Source organism: Leptodactylus fuscus, unplaced genomic scaffold (genome assembly GCF_031893055.1).
Source record: "Leptodactylus fuscus isolate aLepFus1 unplaced genomic scaffold, aLepFus1.hap2 HAP2_SCAFFOLD_61, whole genome shotgun sequence".
Classification (NCBI taxonomy): domain Eukaryota; kingdom Metazoa; phylum Chordata; class Amphibia; order Anura; family Leptodactylidae; genus Leptodactylus; species Leptodactylus fuscus.
Genome location: NW_027440642.1, coordinates 374,176 through 397,907, shown reverse-complemented (window position 1 = coordinate 397,907; position 23,732 = coordinate 374,176). Strand labels below are relative to the sequence as shown.

Sequence of the window (23,732 nt, the reverse complement as noted above, 5' to 3'; positions counted from 1 at the left end):
TCATGTAACTATTTAGCATATGATCAGTTCTGCAGATTCCTCCTCTCATGTAACTATTTAGCATATGATCAGTTCTGCACATTCCTCCTCTCATGTAACTATTTAGCATATGATCAGTTCTGCAGACTCCTCTCATGTAACTATTTAGCATATGATCAGTTCTGCAGATTCCTCATGTAACTATTTAGCATATGATCAGTTCTGCAGATTCCTCTCATGTAACTATTTAGCATATGATCAGTTCTGCAGATTCTTCTCATGTAACTATTTAGCATATGATCAGTTCTGCAGATTCCTCTCATGTAACTATTTAGCCTATGATCAGTTCTGCAGACTCCTCCTCTCATGTAACTATTGAGCATATGATCAGTTCTGCAGATTCCTCTCATGTAACTATTTAGCATATGATCAGTTCTGCAGATTCCTCCTCTCATGTAACCATTTAGCATATGATCAGTTCTGCAGATTCCTCCTCTCATGTAACTATTTAGCATATGATCAGTTCTGCAGATTCCTCCTCTCATGTAACTATTTAGCATATGATCAGTTCTGCAGATTCCTCTCATGTAACTATTTAGCATATGATCAGTTCTGCAGACTCCTCTCATGTAACTATTTAGCATATGATCAGTTCTGCAGATTCCTCCTCTCATGTAACTATTTAGCATATGATCAGTTCTGCAGATTCCTCCTCTCAGCAGGGGGCGCATGTCTGGGGGCATCTAACACCCCAAAGCCCCTCTATTACCCCACTATCACAGCCTAACAACTACACACTATACACACTCACTACAACCTCTATCACAGTGGGGGGAAATACCTGGAAACCTTCTTTACTCCCCAAATGGAGGGACACAAACCCCAATGTAAGCTCAACAAACATTACTGAGCCCCCCTTTATATCACGTTGCCCATGACAACCACAGATGGAATAGACAATGGGAAATCCTCCAGTCCCCCCCTGAGCTGTCATTGTGGATGTGTGTGATGTGTATATATGTATATGTGTGTGTGATGTGTATATATGTATGTATATGTGTGTGTGTACTGTATATGTGTGTGTGTGATGTGGGGAGACCTTCCAAAATTCACTTTTATGGCCCTTACCATGAGCCCGTACAAATGACGTTCCCGGCCCTTAAGCTGAGCTCCAGCAGAGATTGGGGCCCCTCAGGTGACTTCAGCCTCTACCTGCAGAGATTTGTTGGCCCTTTGGGTGAGTTGAGCCTTTAAAAAGCAGTGTTTTTGGCCCTTGGCGGGAGTAGACACTCTAACCTGCAGAGTTGGGGGTATGAGGGTGGATTGACACTGTAACCTGCAGAGTTGGGTGTATCAGGGTGGATTGACACTCTAACCAGCAGAGTTGGAGGTATCAGGGTGGATTGACACTCTAACCTGCAGAGTTGGGTGTATCAGGGTGGATTGACACTGTAACCTGCAGAGTTGGGTGTATCAGGGTGGATTGACACTCTAACCAGCAGAGTTGGAGGTATCAGGGTGGATTGACACTCTAACCTGCAGAGTTGGGTGTATCAGGGTGGATTGACACTGTAACCTGCAGAGTTGGGTGTATCAGGGTGGATTGACACTGTAACCTGCAGAGTTGGGTGTATCAGGGTGGATTGACACTCTAACCTGCAGAGTTGGAGGTATCAGGGTGGATTGACACTCTAACCTGCAGAGTTGGGTGTATCAGGGTGGATTGACACTCTAACCAGCAGAGTTGGGTGTATCAGGGTGGATTGACACTCTAACCTGCAGAGTTGGGTGTATCAGGGTGGATTGACACTGTAACCAGCAGAGTTGGGTGTATCAGGGTGGATTGACACTCTAACCAGCAGAGTTGGGGGTATCAGGGTGGATTGACCCTCTAACCAGCAGAGTTGGGGGTATCAGGGTGGATTGACACTCTAACCAGCAGAGTTGGGGGTATCAGGGTGCATTGACACTCTAACCAGCAGAGTTGGGGGTATCAGGGTGGATTGACACTCTAACCAGCAGAGTTGGAGGTATCAGGGTGGATTGACACTCTAACCTGCAGAGTTGGAGGTATCAGGGTGGATTGACCCTCTAACCAGCAGAGTTGGGGGTATCAGGGTGGATTGATCCTAGTAGGATCAGAATTGTGCAGCGCTGATGGAGGAGGAGTATGAGGAGGAGGAGGAGGAGGAATTGGAGAGGGTGAGCACACACATGCAACTTCATGTCGGGGTGCTGACACTGGTGGACATGTATATGATGGGTCTATCCAGTGGCTGTTCATTTTTATGAGCGTCAGCCGGTCAGCACTGTCAGCTGACAGCCGGCTTAGCTTATCCGTAATTATGCCACCGGCAGCGCTGAAGACCCTTTCAGAAAGCACGCTGGCAGCAGGAATGGACCTCCAATGCGTACAGCGCAACTTCCAGCCACAAATCCAACTTGGAGACCCAATAAGTACAGGCCGCAGAGGGATCGGAGAGGACAGGGCTGGTGTCGGCCAGGTAATCCCGCAACATGCGCCTATACTTATCCCTCCTGGTGACACTAGGCCCCTCAGTGGCGGTACTTTGGCGAGTGGGTGCCATTAACGTGTCCCAGACCTTGGAGAGTGTGCCCCTGCCGGGTGTGGACCGGAGGACAGTTTGTGGCCTGTTGGAGGAACTCTCCTGTGTGCCGCCAATGAGAGTTGATGGAAACCTCTCCATCATATTCTGCACCAGTTGCTTGTGGCAATCACTCATGTGACTGGCCCTCTCCTCTACCGGAATAAAACTATAAACAAAATTTTTATACCGGGGGTCGAGGATTGCAAAAATCCAGTAGTCGTTGCTCTCCAGGATTTTGGCAATGCGTTTGTCAGTTGCAAAGCACTCCAACATGTATTCAGCCATGTGTGCCAGAGAGTTATTTGGCGTCACTTGGCTGCCCCCACCGGAATGCTCACTCTCCATTTCCTCCTCTTCCTCTTCCTCCATTTCGCCCCAACCGCGCTGCAGCAATGGGACGCAATGAATTTCCCCGCTACCCTCCTGTGTGACAATGAGATCTGCCACTTCGTCCTCCTCCTCCTCCCTCAATGTACGCCGTGAAGCAGACAGGAGTGTGCCATGAATAACCTGCTGGGATGGTTCTGCTCCTATCCCAGACTCCTCAGCGTCCGATGCGTTATCCCTGATGGCGATGAGGGATTCTCGCATCACACACAGGAGCGGGATTGTGACACTCACGATTGCATCATCACAACTGACCCTCATGGTTGACTCCTCAAAGACAAGCAAGATCTCGCATAAGTCTGCCATCCATGGCCACTCATGGTGCAGAAACTGCGGAAGCTGTCTCTGAGGAACCCTTGGGTTTTGGAGATGGTTCTCCATCAAGGGTCTCTGCTGCTCACACACTCTACTCAACATGTAGTACGTCGAGTGCAGGTTTTCCTAAATCATCCCAGCTATATGTTTATCCAGATTCCGCTTGAAGATTTCCATTGGGCGCTCCATCAATGGAAATCTTCAAGCGGAATCTGGATAAACATATAGCTAGGATGATTTAGGACAACCTGCACTCGCAGGGGGTTGGACCCGATGGCCCTTGAGGTCCCTTCCAACTCTACCATAAGAAATAAGAAATGAGTTCCAGCGTGTGGGGACGTCGCACATCAGCCGGTGTTCTGGCAGATGGAGGCATTGCTGGAGGCCTCGGAGGCTAGCAGCGACCACTGTGGACTTGCGAAAGTGAGCGCACAAGCGCCGCACTTTCACCAGTAGCTCGGCTACATTGGGGTATGTTTTCAAAAACCGTTGCACCACTAAATTGAACACGTGCCAGGCATGGAATGTGTCGGAGGTTGGCAAGCTCCAGAGCCGCTACCAGGTTGCGGCCATTATCACACACGACCATGCCTGGGCCCAGGTGCAGCGGCGAAAGCCATGTTGCCGTCTCATCAAGGAGGGCATCCCTCACCTCTGAGGCAGTGTGCTGTCTGTCCCCCAAGTTTATGAGCTTCAGCACGGCCTGCTGACGTCTCCCCACACCAGTGCTGTAGTGTTTCCAGCTGGTAGCTGGGGTCGATGTGATGGCGGAAGAGGTGGAGGGTGGTGGTTCAGAGCCCCTGCCAGGAATGTTGGGCGGGGAAATGAGGTAGACCACCCCAGATTGTGACCTGGTCCCAGCCTCAACTACATTCACCCAGTGTGCCATCAGTGAAATGTAGCGTCCCTGTCCGCATGCACTTGGCCACACATCGGTGGTCAGGTGGACCTTTGTGCAAATCGCGGAACTGAGGGCCCGCTGGATGTTGCGTGACATGTGCTGGTGCAAGGCGGGGACGGCACACTGGGAGAAGTAGTGACGGCTTGGGACGGCATAGCGAGGTGCCACACTTGCCATCAGGTCACGGAAGGCCTGAGTTTGGAGACGTGTGCGTTTAAGGCTTGTGCATGGGGGTGGGTAGCGCTGTATTTTTGCCTAAGCTCAAAAGTCTGGGAGATGGTGGGTTGTTTTGAGGAGGCGCATGATGGTTAGGGAGAAGGAGGTAAGGCAGGAGAAGGAGCTGAGGGAGGGAAAGGGGAGGATGAGGGAGAAGTCTCCAAAGTGGTGGAGGAAGATGTGGAGGGTTCCTGACTGCTGGTCTGGACTGCAGCGCCAGCACTGGCAACAGTGGGAGAGGCAGTGGCAGCAACACTGGACGACGATTGTCCTGCGTTTACTCTCTGCCACTGAGCCCAGTGCTTGCCTTCCAAATGACGGCGCATGGCAGTGGTTGTGAGGTTGCTCTTTTCAGAGCCCCTACTCAGTTTGCAGTTGCAGAGTGTGCAAACAGCACTATATTTGTCCGCAGCACATAACATAAAAAAATTCCACACCACCGAAGACCGTGGCCTTGATGTGGGAGTTTTTCTAGGCTGGCTACAAGAGGGAACATATTGGGCGCTGCTGGCTGTGGCCTGGCTTCGGTGAACCAGCTGTCCTCTTCCTCTGGACATGCCTCTGCCTCTAGCCACCCTCTTTGGTGCTGCACTTCCCTCCACATCTCCACTTCTCTCCCCGCTTGACATCCGCCCTGTCCAGGTCGGGTCAGTGGCCTCATCGTCCACCACCTCCTCTTCCAAATCCTCTGACGGCTCCTCCTCCTCCTCTTGCGCACCGATGACGGCAACAGGCTGCCCTGATAACTGTGTCTCGTCATCGTCATCACTGAGGGACGATTGCTGGTCAACAACAACAACAACCGGAGATAACGGATGCTCCAGTGTTTGTGCATCAGGGAAGTCATCTGTTACCTCTGGTGATTCAGGACGTGGTGGGACAGAGAGAGGGACAGTGAATGGAGCTGAAAACAGCTCCTGGGAGGTGGGAAAGGTAGGATTAGGTTGCTGGGAAGATTGGGCATGTTGTGAGGAAGGAGGAGCAGACTGTTGAATAGGAGGAGGAGCTGAGGTAGAGGCTGACGGGCTGGTGGAGAATGTGCTGGAAGCATTGTCCGCCAGCCATTGTAACACTTCTTCCTGGTGCTCGGGCTTACTTAGGTTTGCACCCTGCAGCCTACTCAATGTGGTCATCAAGCCGGGGACTGTGGGGAAGCGTAATGCTTGCTGCCGCAGAGCTGTAGGCGCAGTAGACGCTGTTGGTTGAGCGCAGCCTTGCTCCACATCTGCACTTCTACGCCCCTGTCCTTGTCCCCTTGCGCTAGCCTTGCGCATTTTGGATGTTTACTAATTCTCTTTTTTATGGTCTATACACCACAAAGAAAAGCTGTTTGACAGGTGTATCAGCAACAAGTAACTGCTGGGGATGCCTGCTATTTGGTGTGTGGACACCCCCCCCCAAAAAAAAAAGTTTGACAGTATATAGCAAGAACTCTATACTCCTCTCCCTTTAGTATATAGCAGTTGTTCTTCAGTTTTTCCCTGCCTACTACAAGCTAATCGCTATCTAGCCCTCTACAGATATGTCTCTCTCCCTATTTCTGACCGCAAAAATGGCGAATATGCCAGCGGCCGTTCTTATAAATGGGAGGTCACATGTTTTCGGCGCAGTTATTGGTGCAAAAAAAGCGCCAGGGAAGGTGGGAGGGGACACAAATTTTTACTGTGTATGCGGCCTGGTATTCGATTGGAATCGAATACTTCAAACGGCCTGATATTTGATCGAATAGCTACTCGATCGAACGGTGTTTGCTCATCTCTACTGACTGCCATTAGGTACTGAGATGAGATCCTCAGACTCTTGTGAGACCATATGCTGGTGTGGGGGCCCGGGGTTCCTCCTAATGCAGGACAATGCCAGACCTCATGTGGCCGGAGTGTGTCAGCAGTTCCTACAAGATGAAGGCATTGAAGCCAGGGCCGCCGATAGGGCAGTACTACTGGTACTGGCGTCAGGGGCCCGGCCAAATTGAAAAATGGGGGGGGCCCGGTTTTGGCCCGCCACCGTGTGCCGGCTCCCTGGCGCCCGTAGCAGTCATTGTGTATGTCCTATTTCAACTCAGATCTGCATCCAGAGGACGCAGATCTGAGTTGAAGACATACGCAGCTGAAGCAAGGAGCTGACGCAGGTCAGCTTCTCGCTTCGCCACTGCGCGCCTCTCTCCCTGACACATATGCAGCTGAAGCGAGGAGCTGACATGTGTCAGCTCCTCGCTTCGCAGCCGCCGCCGCTGCTACTGACTTGTAGACGCGATGTGATCACATTGCGTCTAAAAGCCAGTAGCCGGCGGCAGCGGTGAAGCGAGGAGCTGACACAGGTCAGCTCCTCGCTTCAGCCATCGCGTCTACAAGCCAGTAGCCGGCGGCGAAGCGAGGAGCTGACACAGGTGCGCAGAGAGCTGCGAGGGAACGAAGGAGAAGGTAAGTCAGTCAGTGTAATGTGGAATGTGAAACTGGGGGCAGAGAGAGGACGGCATGACACTGGGGGCAGAGATGGAGAGGACATGAATATGGGGGCAGAGATGGAGAGGACGACATGACAATGGGGGCAGAGATGGAGGGGACATGAATATGGGGGCAGAGATGGAGAGGACGACATGACAATGGGGGCAGAGATGGAGGGACATGAATATGGGGCAGAGATGGAGGGGACATGAATATGGGGGCAGAGATGGAGAGGACGACATGACACTGGGGGCAGAGATGGAGAGGACATGAATATGGGGGCAGAGATGGAGAGGACATGAATATGGGGGCAGAGATGGAGAGGACGACATGACAATGGGGGCAGAGATGGAGAGGACGACATGACAATGGGGGCAGAGATGGAGGGACATGAATATGGGGGCAGAGATGGAGAGGACATGAATATGGGGGCAGAGATGGAGAGGACGGCATGACAATGGGGGCAGAGATGGAGGGGACATGAATATGGGGGCAGAGATGGAGAGGACGACATGACAATGGGGGCAGAGATGGAGGGACATGAATATGGGGCAGAGATGGAGGGGACATGAATATGGGGGCAGAGATGGAGAGGACGGCATGACAATGGGGGCAGAGATGGAGGGGACATGAATATGGGGGCAGAGATGGAGGGGACATGAATATGGGGGCAGAGATGGAGGGGACATGAATATGGGGGCAGAGATGGAGAGGACGACATGACAATGGGGGCAGAGATGGAGGGGACATGAATATGGGGGCAGAGATGGAGAGGACGACATGACAATGGGGGCAGAGATGGAGGGACATGAATATGGGGCAGAGATGGAGGGGACATGAATATGGGGGCAGAGATGGAGAGGACGGCATGACAATGGGGGCAGAGATGGAGGGGACATGAATATGGGGGCAGAGATGGAGGGGACATGAATATGGGGCAGAGATGGAGGGGACATGAATATGGGGGCAGAGATGGAGAGGACGGCATGACAATGGGGGCAGAGATGGAGGGGACATGAATATGGGGGCAGAGATGGAGGGGACATGAATATGGGGGCAGAGATGGAGGGGACATGAATATGGGGGCAGAGATGGAGGGGACATGAATATGGGGGCAGAGATGGAGGGGACATGAATATGGGGGCAGAGATGGAGGGGACATGAATATGGGGACAGAGATGGAGGGGACATGAATATGGGGGCAGAGATGGAGGGCATGAATCTTGGGGTAGAGATGGAGGGGACATGAAACTGGGGGCAGAGATGGAGGGGGGGAACATGAAACTGGGGGCAGAAATGGATGGGCGGACATGAATCTGGGGGCAGAGATTGGGTGGGAGACATGAAACTGGGTGCAGATGAAGGGTGTATATGAAGCTGGGGGAGAGATAGAGGGGAGAAATATAATGTACGGGTGACTGTAGGAGGATTATACTGTGTGCGGGCACATGAAAAATTAATGAGAATGGGTGGAGTCAACATGACGGTAGGTGGGGCTAAATTTGCCACGGCTAAGTTTTTAGCTGGAGAACTACAAATCACACAAAACCTCCAAAGGTATGTGTGCTTTGTATTAATAATGATGTAAGCGGCTATGCTACTAGCATAGCAGCCTGTTTGGGGGTGGGACTTTCACTTTAAAGGAGTGTTCACATTGCGTTTTTGGCCTCCCTTGCCGGGATACGTTGGTAACCAGTCACAATCAGCTCCCCACTTATCCCTGCACGGAGAACTTCAGGCCCCCCCTTTTTTTTTAATGGCCACTTCTTCGTACAGGGATAAGTTGACTCTGACTGATTACCAACGTATCCCGGCAAGGGAGGCCAAAAACGCAATGTGAATAAGCCCTGAGGATTTATTAGGAGGCTCTTATAGATGGTGTTGGCTCTCTATAGGCGCGGTCACACGGAGCAGATTATACCTGCAAATAGAATCTGATGAAGCCTTGTAATGCTGCTAAATAAAGGGAAATGTAATACAGAATTGGTGTGATGCAAAATAAGGTAGTTTTAAAATGGCGGCAGCCGGGGGGGGGGGGGGGGGCAGACACTTAGGCTGTATGGGGCCCCAAAATTCCTGATGGCGGCCCTGATTGAAGCTACAGTGTTGGCCAAAAGTATTGGCACCCCTGCAATTCTGTCAGATAATCCTCGTGCTCTTCCAGATAATGATTGCAATCACAAATTCTTTGGTATTATCTTCATTTAATTTGTCTTCAATGGAAAACCACAAAAAGAATTGTCAAAAAGCCAATTGGATATAATTCCACAGCAAACATAAAAAAGAGGGTGGACAAAAGTATTGGCACTGTTTGAAAAATCATGTGATGCTTCTAATATGTGTAATTAACAGCACCTGTTACTTACCTTAGGCACCTAACAGGTGGTGGCAATAACTAAATCACACTTGCAGCCAGTTGAAATGGATTAAAGTTGACTCCACCTGTGTCCTTGTGTGACCACATTGAGCATGGAGAAAAGAAAGAAGACCAAAGAACTGTCTGAGGACTTGAGAAGCAAAATTGTGAGGAAGCCTGAGCAATCTCAAGGCTACAAGTCCATCTGCAAAGCCCTGAATGTTCCTGTGTCTACTGTGCGCAGTGTCAGTAAGAAGTGTAAAGCCCATGGCCCTGTGGCTAACCTCCCTAGATGTGGACGCAAAAGAAACATTGACGAGAGATTTCACCGCAAGATTGTGCGGATGGCGGATAAAGAACCGCGACTAACATCCAAACAAGTCCAAGCTGCCCTGCAGTCCGAGGGTACAACAGTGTCACCCCGTACTATCCAGCGTCAGCGTCTGAATGAGAAGGGACTGTATGGTAGGAGACCCAGGAAGACCCCACTTCTTACCCACAGACAGAAGCCAGGCTGGAGTTTGCCAAAACTTACCTAAGAAAGCCAAAACCGTTCTGGAAGAATGTTCTCTGGTCAGAGGAGACAAAAGTAGGAGAAGGCCTCAACATAGAGATTACAGGGAAAAGAGAAGAAGACGCCCCCTACAGTCAGACATGGCGGAGGTCCCTGATGGTTTGGGGTTGCTTTGCTGACTCTGGCACTGGACTGCTTGACCGTGTGCATGGCATTATGAAGTCTGAAGACGACCAACACATTGTGCAGCATCATGTAGGGCCCAGTGTGAGAAAGCGGGGTCTCCCCTCTCAGAGGTCAGGGCTCTTCCAGCAGGACAAGGACCCAAAACACACTTCAGGTCAGCACTAGAAAATGGTGGTGAGAGAAAGCCCTGGAGACTTGTAAAGTGGCAGCAATGAGTCCAGCCCTGAATCCCATAGAGCACCTGTGGGGGAGGGGGAGAGATCTCTTGGTGGCAGTTTGGAGAAGGCCCCTGTCACGGAGCAAAGGTATACGTCTTCCTCCGGATGGTCTTTTGAATCAACACGGACGCAAGAGGTCGGGAGACAACAGCAATTTATTGTAATCCACAAAGTTAGTAGCCGGCGGCGGTCACATCAACCGTAATAACAATAAGTCCACAGAAGTCACAATCCAATGATAACTTTGGTTCCTTGGTCCTGTAACTATATCCTGGCTCTCTGCAGAGCTGTGCACAGGCCGGCTAACACATACTAACTCCAGCTACATCTATATACTAAACTGTTACTTCCTATATCTGTGGGTGGGAAGGGCTGAGTCACAGATCCTTCCCCCCTCACCTATACCAAGGAGAGCAGACTCCCTGTCTACTATGGACAATGCACCATCCAACATCTTCTTGGAGACACTGATCAGATTATCTCCACCCATTGTCCTCACTGGTCCTCACTAGTTAGAGGTATTTGCATACAATGTGCTAACACACTAGACCCTAATCAGCCAACTACACACTGATGTTTACAACAGGTTAGAGAATACATTCCACATGAAATATATATTACACATGGCCTATAGTATAGACTCTAACCATCCCGTGACAACCCCTCCCCCTCTCAAAACATGTGCATGACACAATTGGCCTACACAGGTAAATTGGGGAATGCACATCAGTCTCTATAGCTCATATGTCCTCCTGCCGGGATAACCCATCTGCGTTCTGGTGTTGGTTCCCTCGGCGGTACTGAATGGTAAAGTTGTAGGTTTGAAGGGCTGGCATCTGGCAGAAAATCCGGTCGATCCATGTTGGCGTCTCTCTGAGCTTGGCTTCGGGTCACTGCTCCCACAAAGTGGCACTGTAGATTTCCAACATCGTTGCCTAACAGAACATCGGCCGGCAGCCCGCTCATCACACCAATTGTGCATCGTTTTGGTCCATAACCATAGTCGAGTTCCACGGTAGCTTTAGGAATACGTCTTTGAGTACCCCCTGCCAACTTGATAGAAATGCCAGGGCCCTCCTCTAGGGCCTCGGGTCGCACAACTCGGGGGTCCGCTACCGTTAGGAAAGCTCCCGAGTCCCGGAATCCAACAACTGTTCGGCCATCCAGTAGGACCTCCTGCAAGTGCTTCCTCTGAAGGTTTGCGGGATGTGTGGCGGAAGGCTGAATCCCATAGACCCCTGGAGGTGGAACAGATGGGTCATTCATGGAGTCATCTGGAAATGGGGCCAAACTTTCTGTCCTAGGGGTGGTTCCCAGGTAGTGAATAGGCCGGGATGCCACGGTGGCCCGTGCCCCCATGTTAGCAGGGCAACTAGCTTGCAAATGTCCAGGCCGCCCGCACCCAAAACATCTGCGCTCTAGCATTCTTCCAGTGGGTCGTTGTCTAGGGACAGGGTTGTTCATAGCTGGAGGCCGATGGGCTGGGGCAGGGGTAGAGGGGGAATTGTAATCCTGAGGCCGGACACGAAAGGTGGGTGGCTGGCTGAAGGGTGTCTGGCGGACTGTGGTAGTTTTCCGCTCCTCTGCAAACAACCTCTTCCACTGCGGCTTGATGGTCAGGCCCTCATCTGCAAGAGAAGCAGCTTGCTCCACTGTGGCTGGGTTCCGTTCCAGCACCCACTCACGGATCTCAGCGGGGCACTGGGAAAAGAACTGTTCCTTAAGTATGACTTGGAGGATCTTATCGACTGTGACAGCCTCCTCTCCTTCTAGCCAGCGCTTGCATGCTTGCTTCAACTTGTGGGCAAACATGTGGAAGGAGCTTCCCCCATTGTAAGACAAAGAGCGGAACTGAACTCGGTAGGTCTCTGGAGTGACTGCATAATACTTCTGCACCGCTCTTTTAATGGCCTCATAGTCCCGCTGATCACTAGGGTCCATGGCTCTGAGAGCTTCCGCAGCCCCATCTCGTAGGTGCCCCACCAGATACCGGACCCAATCCTTCTCTGGGACTTCCATCAGGTGGCACTGGTGTTCGAAGTCCTGAAAATATCCATCAACATCCCCAGCCGCTTCATCAAAGGTCTTGAAGTGTTTCTGGGAGACATATGGTGGTTCTCTCACTGTTGGGCTGGGGGTCGGCGTTTGATTATAATTCCTCTTAGTTATCTCAGCCATTCGCCTTTCATGCGCCATTCTTTCCTTTTCATGCGCCATTCTCTGTTCCTCCTTCTCCGTTTCCTGAGCCCTCTGTAACGCTCTACTCCTTTGCTCTGCAGTTGCTTCTAGCCCCAGCACTGCCAATTCCTCCTCATACAAAACAACCCATCTGCTCTTTTGGGTCTGTACCTGCCACTCCCGTATCTCTCCAGTCTCCTGGGGGCAGCCCTCCTCATGGTCGCTTTGCAGGGTCATCTCCTCCAGTGCCTCGATCAGTTGCTCTTTCGTTCTTCCCTGGTAACTCAGGTTTAGTTCCCGGGCCCTTACTTGTAGACTTGCCATAGTCCAGTTCCTGTATTCTGAGGTTGTGGCTCCATTAATCGCTGAGCTGCTGTAGTCCATCTCGCTGTCCGCTGTTGATCCCACTGCTGCCAACCAGTTGTCACGGAGCAAAGGTATACGTCTTCCTCCGGATGGTCTTTTGAATCAACACGGACGCAAGAGGTCGGGAGACAACAGCAATTTATTGTAATCCACAAAGTTAGTAGCCGGCGGCGGTCACATCAACCGTAATAACAATAAGTCCACAGAAGTCACAATCCAATGATAACTTTGGTTCCTTGGTCCTGTAACTATATCCTGGCTCTCTGCAGAGCTGTGCACAGGCCGGCTAACACATACTAACTCCAGCTACATCTATATACTAAACTGTTACTTCCTATATCTGTGGGTGGGAAGGGCTGAGTCACAGATCCTTCCCCCCTCACCTATACCAAGGAGAGCAGACTCCCTGTCTACTATGGACAATGCACCATCCAACATCTTCTTGGAGACACTGATCAGATTATCTCCACCCATTGTCCTCACTGGTCCTCACTAGTTAGAGGTATTTGCATACAATGTGCTAACACACTAGACCCTAATCAGCCAACTACACACTGATGTTTACAACAGGTTAGAGAATACATTCCACATGAAATATATATTACACATGGCCTATAGTATAGACTCTAACCATCCCGTGACAGCCCCCTTCACATCTCAGGGGGGACCGCGAGCAGTTTGCCAAAGAAGAATGGTCTAAGATTCCAGCAGAGCCTTGTAAGAAACTCATTGCTGGTTAGCGGAAGCGGTTGTGCGCAGTTATTGTGTCTAAAGGTTGTGCTACCAAGTATTAGGCTGAGGGCGCCAATATTTCTGTCCGCACCAGTTCTGGAGTTTTGTGTAAAATGATCAATGATGTGACTTTTTTTTCATTCTCTTTTGTATTTTTTCATTGCAAGCAAAATAAATGAAGATATTACCAAAGAGTTTGTGCTTGTAATCATTATCTGGGGGACACCGAGGATTATCTGACAGGACTGCAGGGGGCGATACTTATACTGTATATACCCTGTGTCACTTATATACTATATAAGAGTCTGTGCTGTGTAATCATTATCTGGGGACAGCGAGGATTATCTGACAGGACTGCAGGGGGCGATACTTATACTGTATATACCCTGTGTCACTTATATACTATATAAGAGTTTGTGCTGTGTAATCATTATCTGGGGGACACCGGGGATTATCTGACAGGACTGCAGGGGGCGATACTTATACTGTATATACCCTGTGTCACTTATATACTATAGAAGAGTCTGTGCTGTGTAATCATTATCTGGGGGACAGCGAGGATTATCTGACAGGACTGCAGGGGGCGATACTTATACTGTATATACCCTGTGTCACTTATATACTATATAAGAGTATGTGCTGTGTAATCATTATCTGGGGGACACCGGGGATTATCTGACAGGACTGCAGGGGGCGATACTTATACTGTATATACCCTGTGTCACTGATATACTATATAAGAGTCTGTGCTGTGTAATCATTATCTGGGGACAGCGAGGATTATCTGACAGGACTGCAGGGGGCGATACTTATATTGTATATACCCTGTGTCACTTATATACTATATAAGAGTTTGTGCTGTGTAATCATTATCTGGGGGACACCGAGGATTATCTGACAGGACTGCAGGGGGCGATACTTATACTGTATATACCCTGTGTCACTTATATACTATATAAGAGTTTGTGCTGTGTAATCATTATCTGGGGACACCGAGGATTATCTTACAGAATTGCAGAGGGCGATACTTATACTGTATATACCCTGTGTCACTTATATACTATATAAGAGTCTGTGCTGTGTAATCATTATCTGGGGACAGCGAGGATTATCTGACAGGACTGCAGGGGGTGATACTTATACTGTATATACCCTGTGTCACTTATATACTATATAAGAGTCTGTGCTGTGTAATCATTATCTGGGGACAGCGAGGATTATCTGACAGGACTGCAGAGGGGCGATACTTATACTGTATATACCCTGTGTCACTTATATACTATAGAAGAGTCTGTGCTGTGTAATCATTATCTGGGGGACAGCGAGGATTATCTGACAGGACTGCAGGGGGCGATACTTATACTGTATATACCCTGTGTCACTTATATACTATATAAGAGTATGTGCTGTGTAATCATTATCTGGGGGACACCGGGGATTATCTGACAGGACTGCAGGGGGCGATACTTATACTGTATATACCCTGTGTCACTGATATACTATATAAGAGTCTGTGCTGTGTAATCATTATCTGGGGACAGCGAGGATTATCTGACAGGACTGCAGGGGGCGATACTTATATTGTATATACCCTGTGTCACTTATATACTATATAAGAGTTTGTGCTGTGTAATCATTATCTGGGGGACACCGAGGATTATCTGACAGGACTGCAGGGGGCGATACTTATACTGTATATACCCTGTGTCACTTATATACTATATAAGAGTTTGTGCTGTGTAATCATTATCTGGGGACACCGAGGATTATCTTACAGAATTGCAGAGGGCGATACTTATACTGTATATACCCTGTGTCACTTATATACTATATAAGAGTCTGTGCTGTGTAATCATTATCTGGGGACAGCGAGGATTATCTGACAGGACTGCAGGGGGCGATACTTATACTGTATATACCCTGTGTCACTTATATACTATATAAGAGTTTGTGCTGTGTAATCATTATCTGGGGGACAGTGAGGATTATCTGACAGGACTGCAGGGGGCGATACTTATACTGTATATACCCTGTGTCACTTATATACTATATAAGAGTCTGTGCTGTGTAATCATTATCTGGGGGACAGTGAGGATTATCTGACAGGACTGCAGGGGGTGATACTTATACTGTATATACCCTGTGTCACTTATATACTATATAAGAGTCTGTGCTGTGTAATCATTATCTGGGGGACACTGAGGATTATCTGACAGGACTGCAGGGAGCGATACTTATACTGTATATACCCTGTGTCACTTATATACTATATAAGAGTTTGTGCTGTGTAATCATTATCTGGGGACAGCGAGGATTATCTGACAGGACTGCAGGGGGGCGATACTTATACTGTATATACCCTGTGTCACTTATATACTATATAAGAGTCTGTGCTGTATAATCATTATCTGGGGGACAGTGAGGATTATCTGACAGGACTGCAGGGGGCGATACTTATACTGTATATACCCTGTGTCACTTATATACTATATAAGAGTCTGTGCTGTGTAATCATTATCTGGGGACAGCGAGGATTATCTGACAGGACTGCAGGGGGGCGATACTTATACTGTATATACCCTGTGTCACTTATATACTATATAAGAGTCTGTGCTGTGTAATCATTATCTGGGGACAGCGAGGATTATCTGACAGGACTGCAGGGGGCAATACTTATACTGTATATACCCTGTGTCACTTATATACTATATAAGAGTCTGTGCTGTGTAATCATTATCTGGGGGGACAGCGAGGATTATCTGACAGGACTGCAGGGGGCGATACTTATACTGTATATACCCTGTGTAACTTATATACTATATAAGAGTCTGTGCTGTGTAATCATTATCTGGGGGGGACAGCGAGGATTATCTGACAGGACTGCAGGGGGCGATACTTATACTGTATATACCCTGTGTCACTTATATACTAAATAAGAGTCTGTGCTGTGTAATCATTATCTGGGGACAGCTAGGATTATCTGACAGGACTGCAGAGGGGCGATACTTATACTGTATATACCCTGTGTCACTTATATACTATATAAGAGTCTGTGCTGTGTAATCATTATCTGGGGACAGGGAGGATTATCTGACAGGACTGCAGGGGGCGATACTTATACTGTATATACCCTGTGTCACTTATATACTATATAAGAGTCTGTGCTGTGTAATCATTATCTGGGGACAGGGAGGATTATCTGACAGGACTGCAGGGGGCGATACTTATACTGTATATACCCTGTGTCACTTATATACTATATAAGAGTCTGTGCTGTGTAATCATTATCTGGGGACAGGGAGGATTATCTGACAGGACTGCAGGGAGCGATACTTATACTGTATATACCCTGTGTCACTTATATACTATATAAGAGTTTGTGCTGTGTAATCATTATCTGGGGGACAGCGAGGATTATCTGACAGGACTGCAGGGGGTGATACTTATACTGTATATACCCTGTGTCACTTATATACTATATAAGAGTCTGTGCTGTGTAATCATTATCTGGGGACACCGAGGATTATCTGACAGGACTGCAGGGGGTGATACTTATACTGTATATACCCTGTGTCACTTATATACTATATAAGAGTCTGTGCTGTGTAATCATTATCTGGGGACAGCGAGGATTATCTGACAGGACTGCAGGGGGCGATACTTATACTGTATATACCCTGTGTCACTTATATACTATATAAGAGTCTGTGCTCTGTAATCATTATCTGGGGACAGCTAGGATTATCTGACAGGACTGCAGAGGGGCGATACTTATACTGTATATACCCTGTGTCACTTATATACTATATAAGAGTCTGTGCTGTGTAATCATTATCTGGGGGACAGCGAGGATTATCTGACAGGACTGCAGGGGGTGATACTTATACTGTATATACCCTGTGTCACTTATATACTATATAAGAGTCTGTGCTGTGTAATCATTATCTGGGGATAGCGTGGATTATCTAACAGGACTGCAGGGGGTGATACTTATACTGTATATACCCTGTGTCACTTATATACTATATAAGAGTCTGTGCTGTGTAATCATTATCTGGGGACAGCGAGGATTATCTGACAGGACTTCGGGGGGCAATACTTATACTGTATATACCCTGTGTCACTTATATACTATATAAGAGTCTGTGCTGTGTAATCATTATCTGGGGGACAGCGAGGATTATCTGACAGGACTGTGGGGGGGCGATACTTATACTGTATATACCCTGTGTCACTTATATACTATATAAGAGTCTGTGCTGTGTAATCATTATCTGGGGGGGACAGCGAGGATTATCTGACAGGACTGCAGGGGGCGATACTTATACTGTATATACCCTGTGTCACTTATATACTATATAAGAGTCTGTGCTGTGTAATCATTATCTGGGGACACCGAGGATTATCTGACAGGACTGCAGGGGGCGATACTTATACTGTATATACCCTGTGTCACTTATATACTATATAAGAGTCTGTGCTGTGTAATCATTATCTGGGGACAGCGAGGATTATCTGACAGGACTGCAGGGGGTGATACTTATACTGTATATACCCTGTGTCACTTATATACTATATAAGAGTCTGTGCTGTGTAATCATTATCTGGGGACAGCGAGGATTATCTGACAGGACTGCAGGGGGCGATACTTATACTGTATATACCCTGTGTCACTTATATACTATATAAGAGTCTGTGCTGTGTAATCATTATCTGGGGGACACTGAGGATTATCTGACAGGACTGCAGAGGGGCGATACTTATACTGTATATACCCTATGTCACTTATATACTATATAAGAGTCTGTGCTGTGTAATCATTATCTGGAGACAGCGAGGATTATCTGACAGGACTGCAGGGGGCGATACTTATACTGTATATACCCTGTGTCACTTATATACTATATAAGAGTTTGTGCTGTGTAATCATTATCTGGGGGACTGCAGGGGGCAATACTTATACTGTATATACCCTGTGTCACTTATATACTATATAAGAGTCTGTGCTGTGTAATCATTATCTGGGGACAGGGAGGATTATCTGACAGGACTGCAGGGGGCAATACTTATACTGTATATACCCTGTGTCACTTATATACTATATAAGAGTCTGTGCTGTGTAATCATTATCTGGGGACACCGAGGATTATCTGACAGGACTGCAGGGGGCGATACTTATACTGTATATACCCTGTGTCACTTATATACTATATAAGAGTCTGTGCTGTGTAATCATTATCTGGGGGACAGCGAGGATTATCTGACAGGACTGCAGGGGGTGATACTTATACTGTATATACCCTGTGTCACTTATATACTATATAAGAGTCTGTGCTGTGTAATCATTATCTGGGGACAGCGAGGATTATCTGACAGGACTGCAGGGGGCGATACTTATACTGTATATACCCTGTGTCACTTATATACTATATAAGAGTCTGTGCTGTGTAATCATTATCTGGGGATAGCGAGGATTATCTGACAGGACTTCGGGGGGTGATACTTATACTGCATACACCCTGTGTCACTTATATACTATATAAGAGTCTGTGCTGTGTAATCATTATCTGGGGACAGCGAGGATTATCTGACAGGACTTCGGGGGGCAATACTTATACTGTATATACCCTGTGTCACTTGTATACTATATAAGAGTCTGTGCTGTGTAATCATTATCTGGGGGACAGCGAGGATTATCTGACAGGACTGTGGGGGGGCGATACTTATACTGTATATACCCTGTGTCACTTATATACTATATAAGAGTCTGTGCTGTGTAATCATTATCTGGGGGGGACAGCGAGGATTATCTGACAGGACTGCAGGGGGCGATACTTATACTGTATATACCTGTGTCACTTATATACTATATAAGAGTCTGTGCTGTGTAATCATTATCTGGGGACACCGAGGATTATCTGACAGGACTGCAGGGGGTGATACTTATACTGTATATACCCTGTGTCACTTATATACTATATAAGAGTCTGTGCTGTGTAATCATTATCTGGGGACAGCGAGGATTATCTGACAGGACTGCAGGGGGCGATACTTATACTGTATATACCCTGTGTCACTTATATACTATATAAGAGTCTGTGCTGTGTAATCATTATCTGGGGGACACCGAGGATTATCTGACAGGACTGCAGGGGGCGATACTTATACTGTATATACCCTGTGTCACTTATATACTATATAAGAGTTTGTGCTGTGTAATCATTATCTGGGGGACAGCGAGGATTATCTGACAGGACTGCAGGGGGCGATACTTATACTGTATATACCTGTGTCACTTATATACTATATAAGAGTCTGTGCTGTGTAATCATTATCTGGGGACAGGGAGGATTATCTGACAGGACTGCAGGGGGCAATACTTATACTGTATATACCCTGTGTCACTTATATACTATATAAGAGTCTGTGCTGTGTAATCATTATCTGGGGGGGACAGCGAGGATTATCTGACAGGACTGCAGGGGGCGATACTTATACTGTATATACCCTGTGTCACTTATATACTATATAAGAGTCTGTGCTGTGTAATCATTATCTGGGGACACCGAGGATTATCTGACAGGACTGCAGGGGGTGATACTTATACTGTATATACCCTGTGTCACTTATATACTATATAAGAGTTTGTGCTGTGTAATCATTATCTGGGGGACAGCGAGGATTATCTGACAGGACTGCAGGGGGCGATACTTATACTGTATCACTTATATACTATATAAGAGTCTGTGCTGTGTAATCATTAGCTGGAAGCAGCGAGGATTATCTGACAGGACTGCAGGGGGCGATACTTATACTGTATATACCCTGTGTCACTTATATACTATATAAGAGTCTGTGCTCTGTAATCATTATCTGGGGACAGCTAGGATTATCTGACAGGACTGCAGAGGGGCGATACTTATACTGTATATACCCTGTGTCACTTATATACTATATAAGAGTCTGTGCTGTGTAATCATTATCTGGGGGACAGCGAGGATTATCTGACAGGACTGCAGGGGGTGATACTTATACTGTATATACCATGTGTCACTTATATACTATATAAGAGTCTGTGCTGTGTAATCATTATCTGGGGATAGCGAGGATTATCTGACAGGACTTCGGGGGGTGATACTTATACTGTATATACCCTGTGTCACTTATATACTATATAAGAGTCTGTGCTGTGTAATCATTATCTGGGGACAGCGAGGATTATCTGACAGGACTTCGGGGGGCAATACTTATACTGTATATACCCTGTGTCACTTATATACTATATAAGAGTCTGTGCTGTGTAATCATTATCTGGGGGACAGCGAGGATTATCTGACAGGACTGTGGGGGGGCGATACTTATACTGTATATACCCTGTGTCACTTATATACTATATAAGAGTCTGTGCTGTGTAATCATTATCTGGGGGGGACAGCGAAGATTATCTGACAGGACTGCAGGGGGCGATACTTATACTGTATATACCCTGTGTCACTTATATACTATATAAGAGTCTGTGCTGTGTAATCATTATCTGGGGACAGGGAGGATTATCTGACAGGACTGCAGGGGGCGATACTTATACTGTATATACCCTGTGTCACTTATATACTATATAAGAGTCTGTGCTGTGTAATCATTATCTGGGGACACCGAGGATTATCTGACAGGACTGCAGGGGGTGATACTTATACTGTATATACCCTGTGTCACTTATATACTATATAAGAGTTTGTGCTGTGTAATCATTATCTGGGGGACAGCGAGGATTATCTGACAGGACTGCAGGGGGTGATACTTATACTGTATATACCCTGTGTCACTTATATACTATATAAGAGTCTGTGCTGTGTAATCATTATCTGGGGACAGCGAGGATTATCTGACAGGACTGCAGGGGGCGATACTTATACTGTATATACCCTGTGTCACTTATATACTATATAAGAGTCTGTGCTGTGTAATCATTATCTGGGGGACAGCGAGGATTATCTGAAAGAACTGCAGGGGGGCCAATACTTTTGACCAACACTGTATGGACTGGCCGCCCGTTCCCCGGACCTGAATCCGATGGAGCACATCTGGGACATCATGTCTCGCTCCATCCACAGACTGTCCTGGAGTTGTCAGATGCTTTAGTCCAGGTCTGGGAGGAGATCCCTCAGGAGACCATCCACAACCTCATCAGGAGCTTGGCCAGGTGTTGTAGGGAGGTCGTACAGGCCCGTGGAGACCACACACATAACTCATAGGAAATATACTCGGCACTGGTAACAAAGGGTTAACACAGCTCATCACATGGGCCACATATACACAGAGACAGCGGATACGTGACAAGTCTTTATTCCGAGCATATATACTAGCAGTATATACTCCTTGTAGGGTAAGACGTCTACATGTCAGCTCATTGTACCACTGTATATACCTCAAGCAGAAATCTTTGGTGATCTTCAGACATGACAGAGGAATCTTCTGACCTGCAGCTTCTGCTCCTTAAAAATAAAGAAATCCAATGTTATCCCGGCTCTTCCTTCTGGCGTCTCCAAGAGAAAACAAGAACAGGCAATAACCAGGTGTAATAATCTGCAGCTGATGACATGTTATATTCCAGTTATGGCTGCTTAAAGAGGCCCCCTCCCCCATTTATCCCGTATACACAAGACAAGGAATAAGTGTCTGCTCATCAGCAATATGGAGAACGCGAGACTCGAGGACATCGACCACATTCACTTCTATGAGATTGTCAGACGTCGTCACCAAAACTAGCTGTGGGGAACGGCTCAGGTAGATGCCTGTAGCAGTGCAGGAAACAGGGTCACGGACACTGGATCACACACAGGTTCAGGCTTTGTTCACATGTAACCGCTCAGGTAGATGCCTGTAGCAGTGCAGGAAACAGGGGCACGGACACTGGATCACACACAGGTTCAGGCTTTATTCACATGTAACCGCTCAGGTAGATGCTTGTAGCAGTGCAGGAAACAGGGTCACGGACACTGGATCACACACAGGTTCAGGCTTTGTTCACATGTAACCGCTCAGGTAGATGCCTGTAGCAGTGCAGGAAACAGGGACACGGACACTGGATCTCACACAGGTTCAGGCTTTATTCACATGTAACCGCTCAGGTAGATGCCTGTAGCAGTGCAGGAAACTGGGTCACGGACACTGGATCACACACAGGTTCAGGCTTTATTCACATGTAACCGCTCAGGTAGATGCCTGTAGCAGTGCAGGAAACAGGGTCACGGACACTGGATCACACACAGGTTCAGGCTTTATTCACATGTAACCGCTCAGGTAGATGCCTGTAGCAGTGCAGGAAACAGGGTCACGGACACTGGATCACACACAGGTTCAGGCTTTGTTCACATGTAACCGCTCAGGTAGATGCCTGTAGCAGTGCAGGAAACAGGGTCACGGACACTGGATCACACACAGGTTCAGGCTTTGTTCACATGTAACCGCTCAGGTAGATGCCTGTAGCAGTGCAGGAAACAGGGTCACGGACACTGGATCACACACAGGTTCAGGCTTTGTTCACATGTAACCGCTCAGGTAGATGCCTGTAGCAGTGCAGGAAACAGGGATACGGACACTGGATCTCACACAGGTTCAGGCTTTATTCACATGTAACCGCTCAGGTAGATGCCTGTAGCAGTGCAGGAAACAGGGTCATGGACACTGGATCTCACACAGGTTCAGGCTTTATTCACATGTAACCGCTCAGGTAGATGCCTGTAGCAGTGCAGGAAACAGGGTCACGGACACTGGATCACACACAGGTTCAGGCTTTGTTCACATGTAACCGCTCAGGTAGATGCCTGTAGCAGTGCAGGAAACAGGGTCACGGACACTGGATCTCACACAGGTTCAGGCTTTATTCACATGTAACCGCTCAGGTAGATGCCTGTAGCAGTGCAGGAAACAGGGACACGGACACTGGATCACACACAGGTTCAGGCTTTATTCACATGTAACCGCTCAGGTAGATGCCTGTAGCAGTGCAGGAAACAGGGACACGGACACTGGATCACACACAGGTTCAGGCTTTATTCACATGTAACCGCTCAGGTAGATGCCTGTAGCAGTGCAGGAAACAGGGACACGGACACTGGATCTCACACAGGTTCAGGCTTTATTCACATGTAACCGCTCAGGTAGATGCCTGTAGCAGTGCAGGAAACAGGGTCACGGACACTGGATCTCACACAGGTTCAGGCTTTATTCACATGTAACCGCTCAGGTAGATGCCTGTAGCAGTGCAGGAAACAGGGGCACGGACACTGGATCACACACAGGTTCAGGCTTTGTTCACATGTAACCGCTCA

At 47.8% G+C, this 23,732-nt stretch overlaps 1 protein-coding gene across 3 annotated transcripts in view; it reads right to left on the bottom strand.

Moving 5' to 3' along the window:
* Window positions 1–21,761: 21,761 nt before the first annotated feature.
* NAT9 (N-acetyltransferase 9) overlaps window positions 21,762–23,732 on the bottom strand; it is an 87,149-nt gene continuing 85,178 nt past the window's right edge. For 2 of the 3 annotated variants that reach the window (XM_075261910.1, XM_075261912.1), the window contains one exon: window positions 21,809–21,893. Coding sequence is in view for 1 of the 3 variants with exons in the window: in XM_075261911.1 (XP_075118012.1) it covers window positions 21,852–21,893 (42 nt within the window). In the remaining 2 variants the exon portion in view is untranslated. Of the gene's footprint in view, window positions 21,894–23,732 lie in introns of all 3 variants that reach the window. The other variant, XM_075261911.1, reaches the window with a different exon arrangement.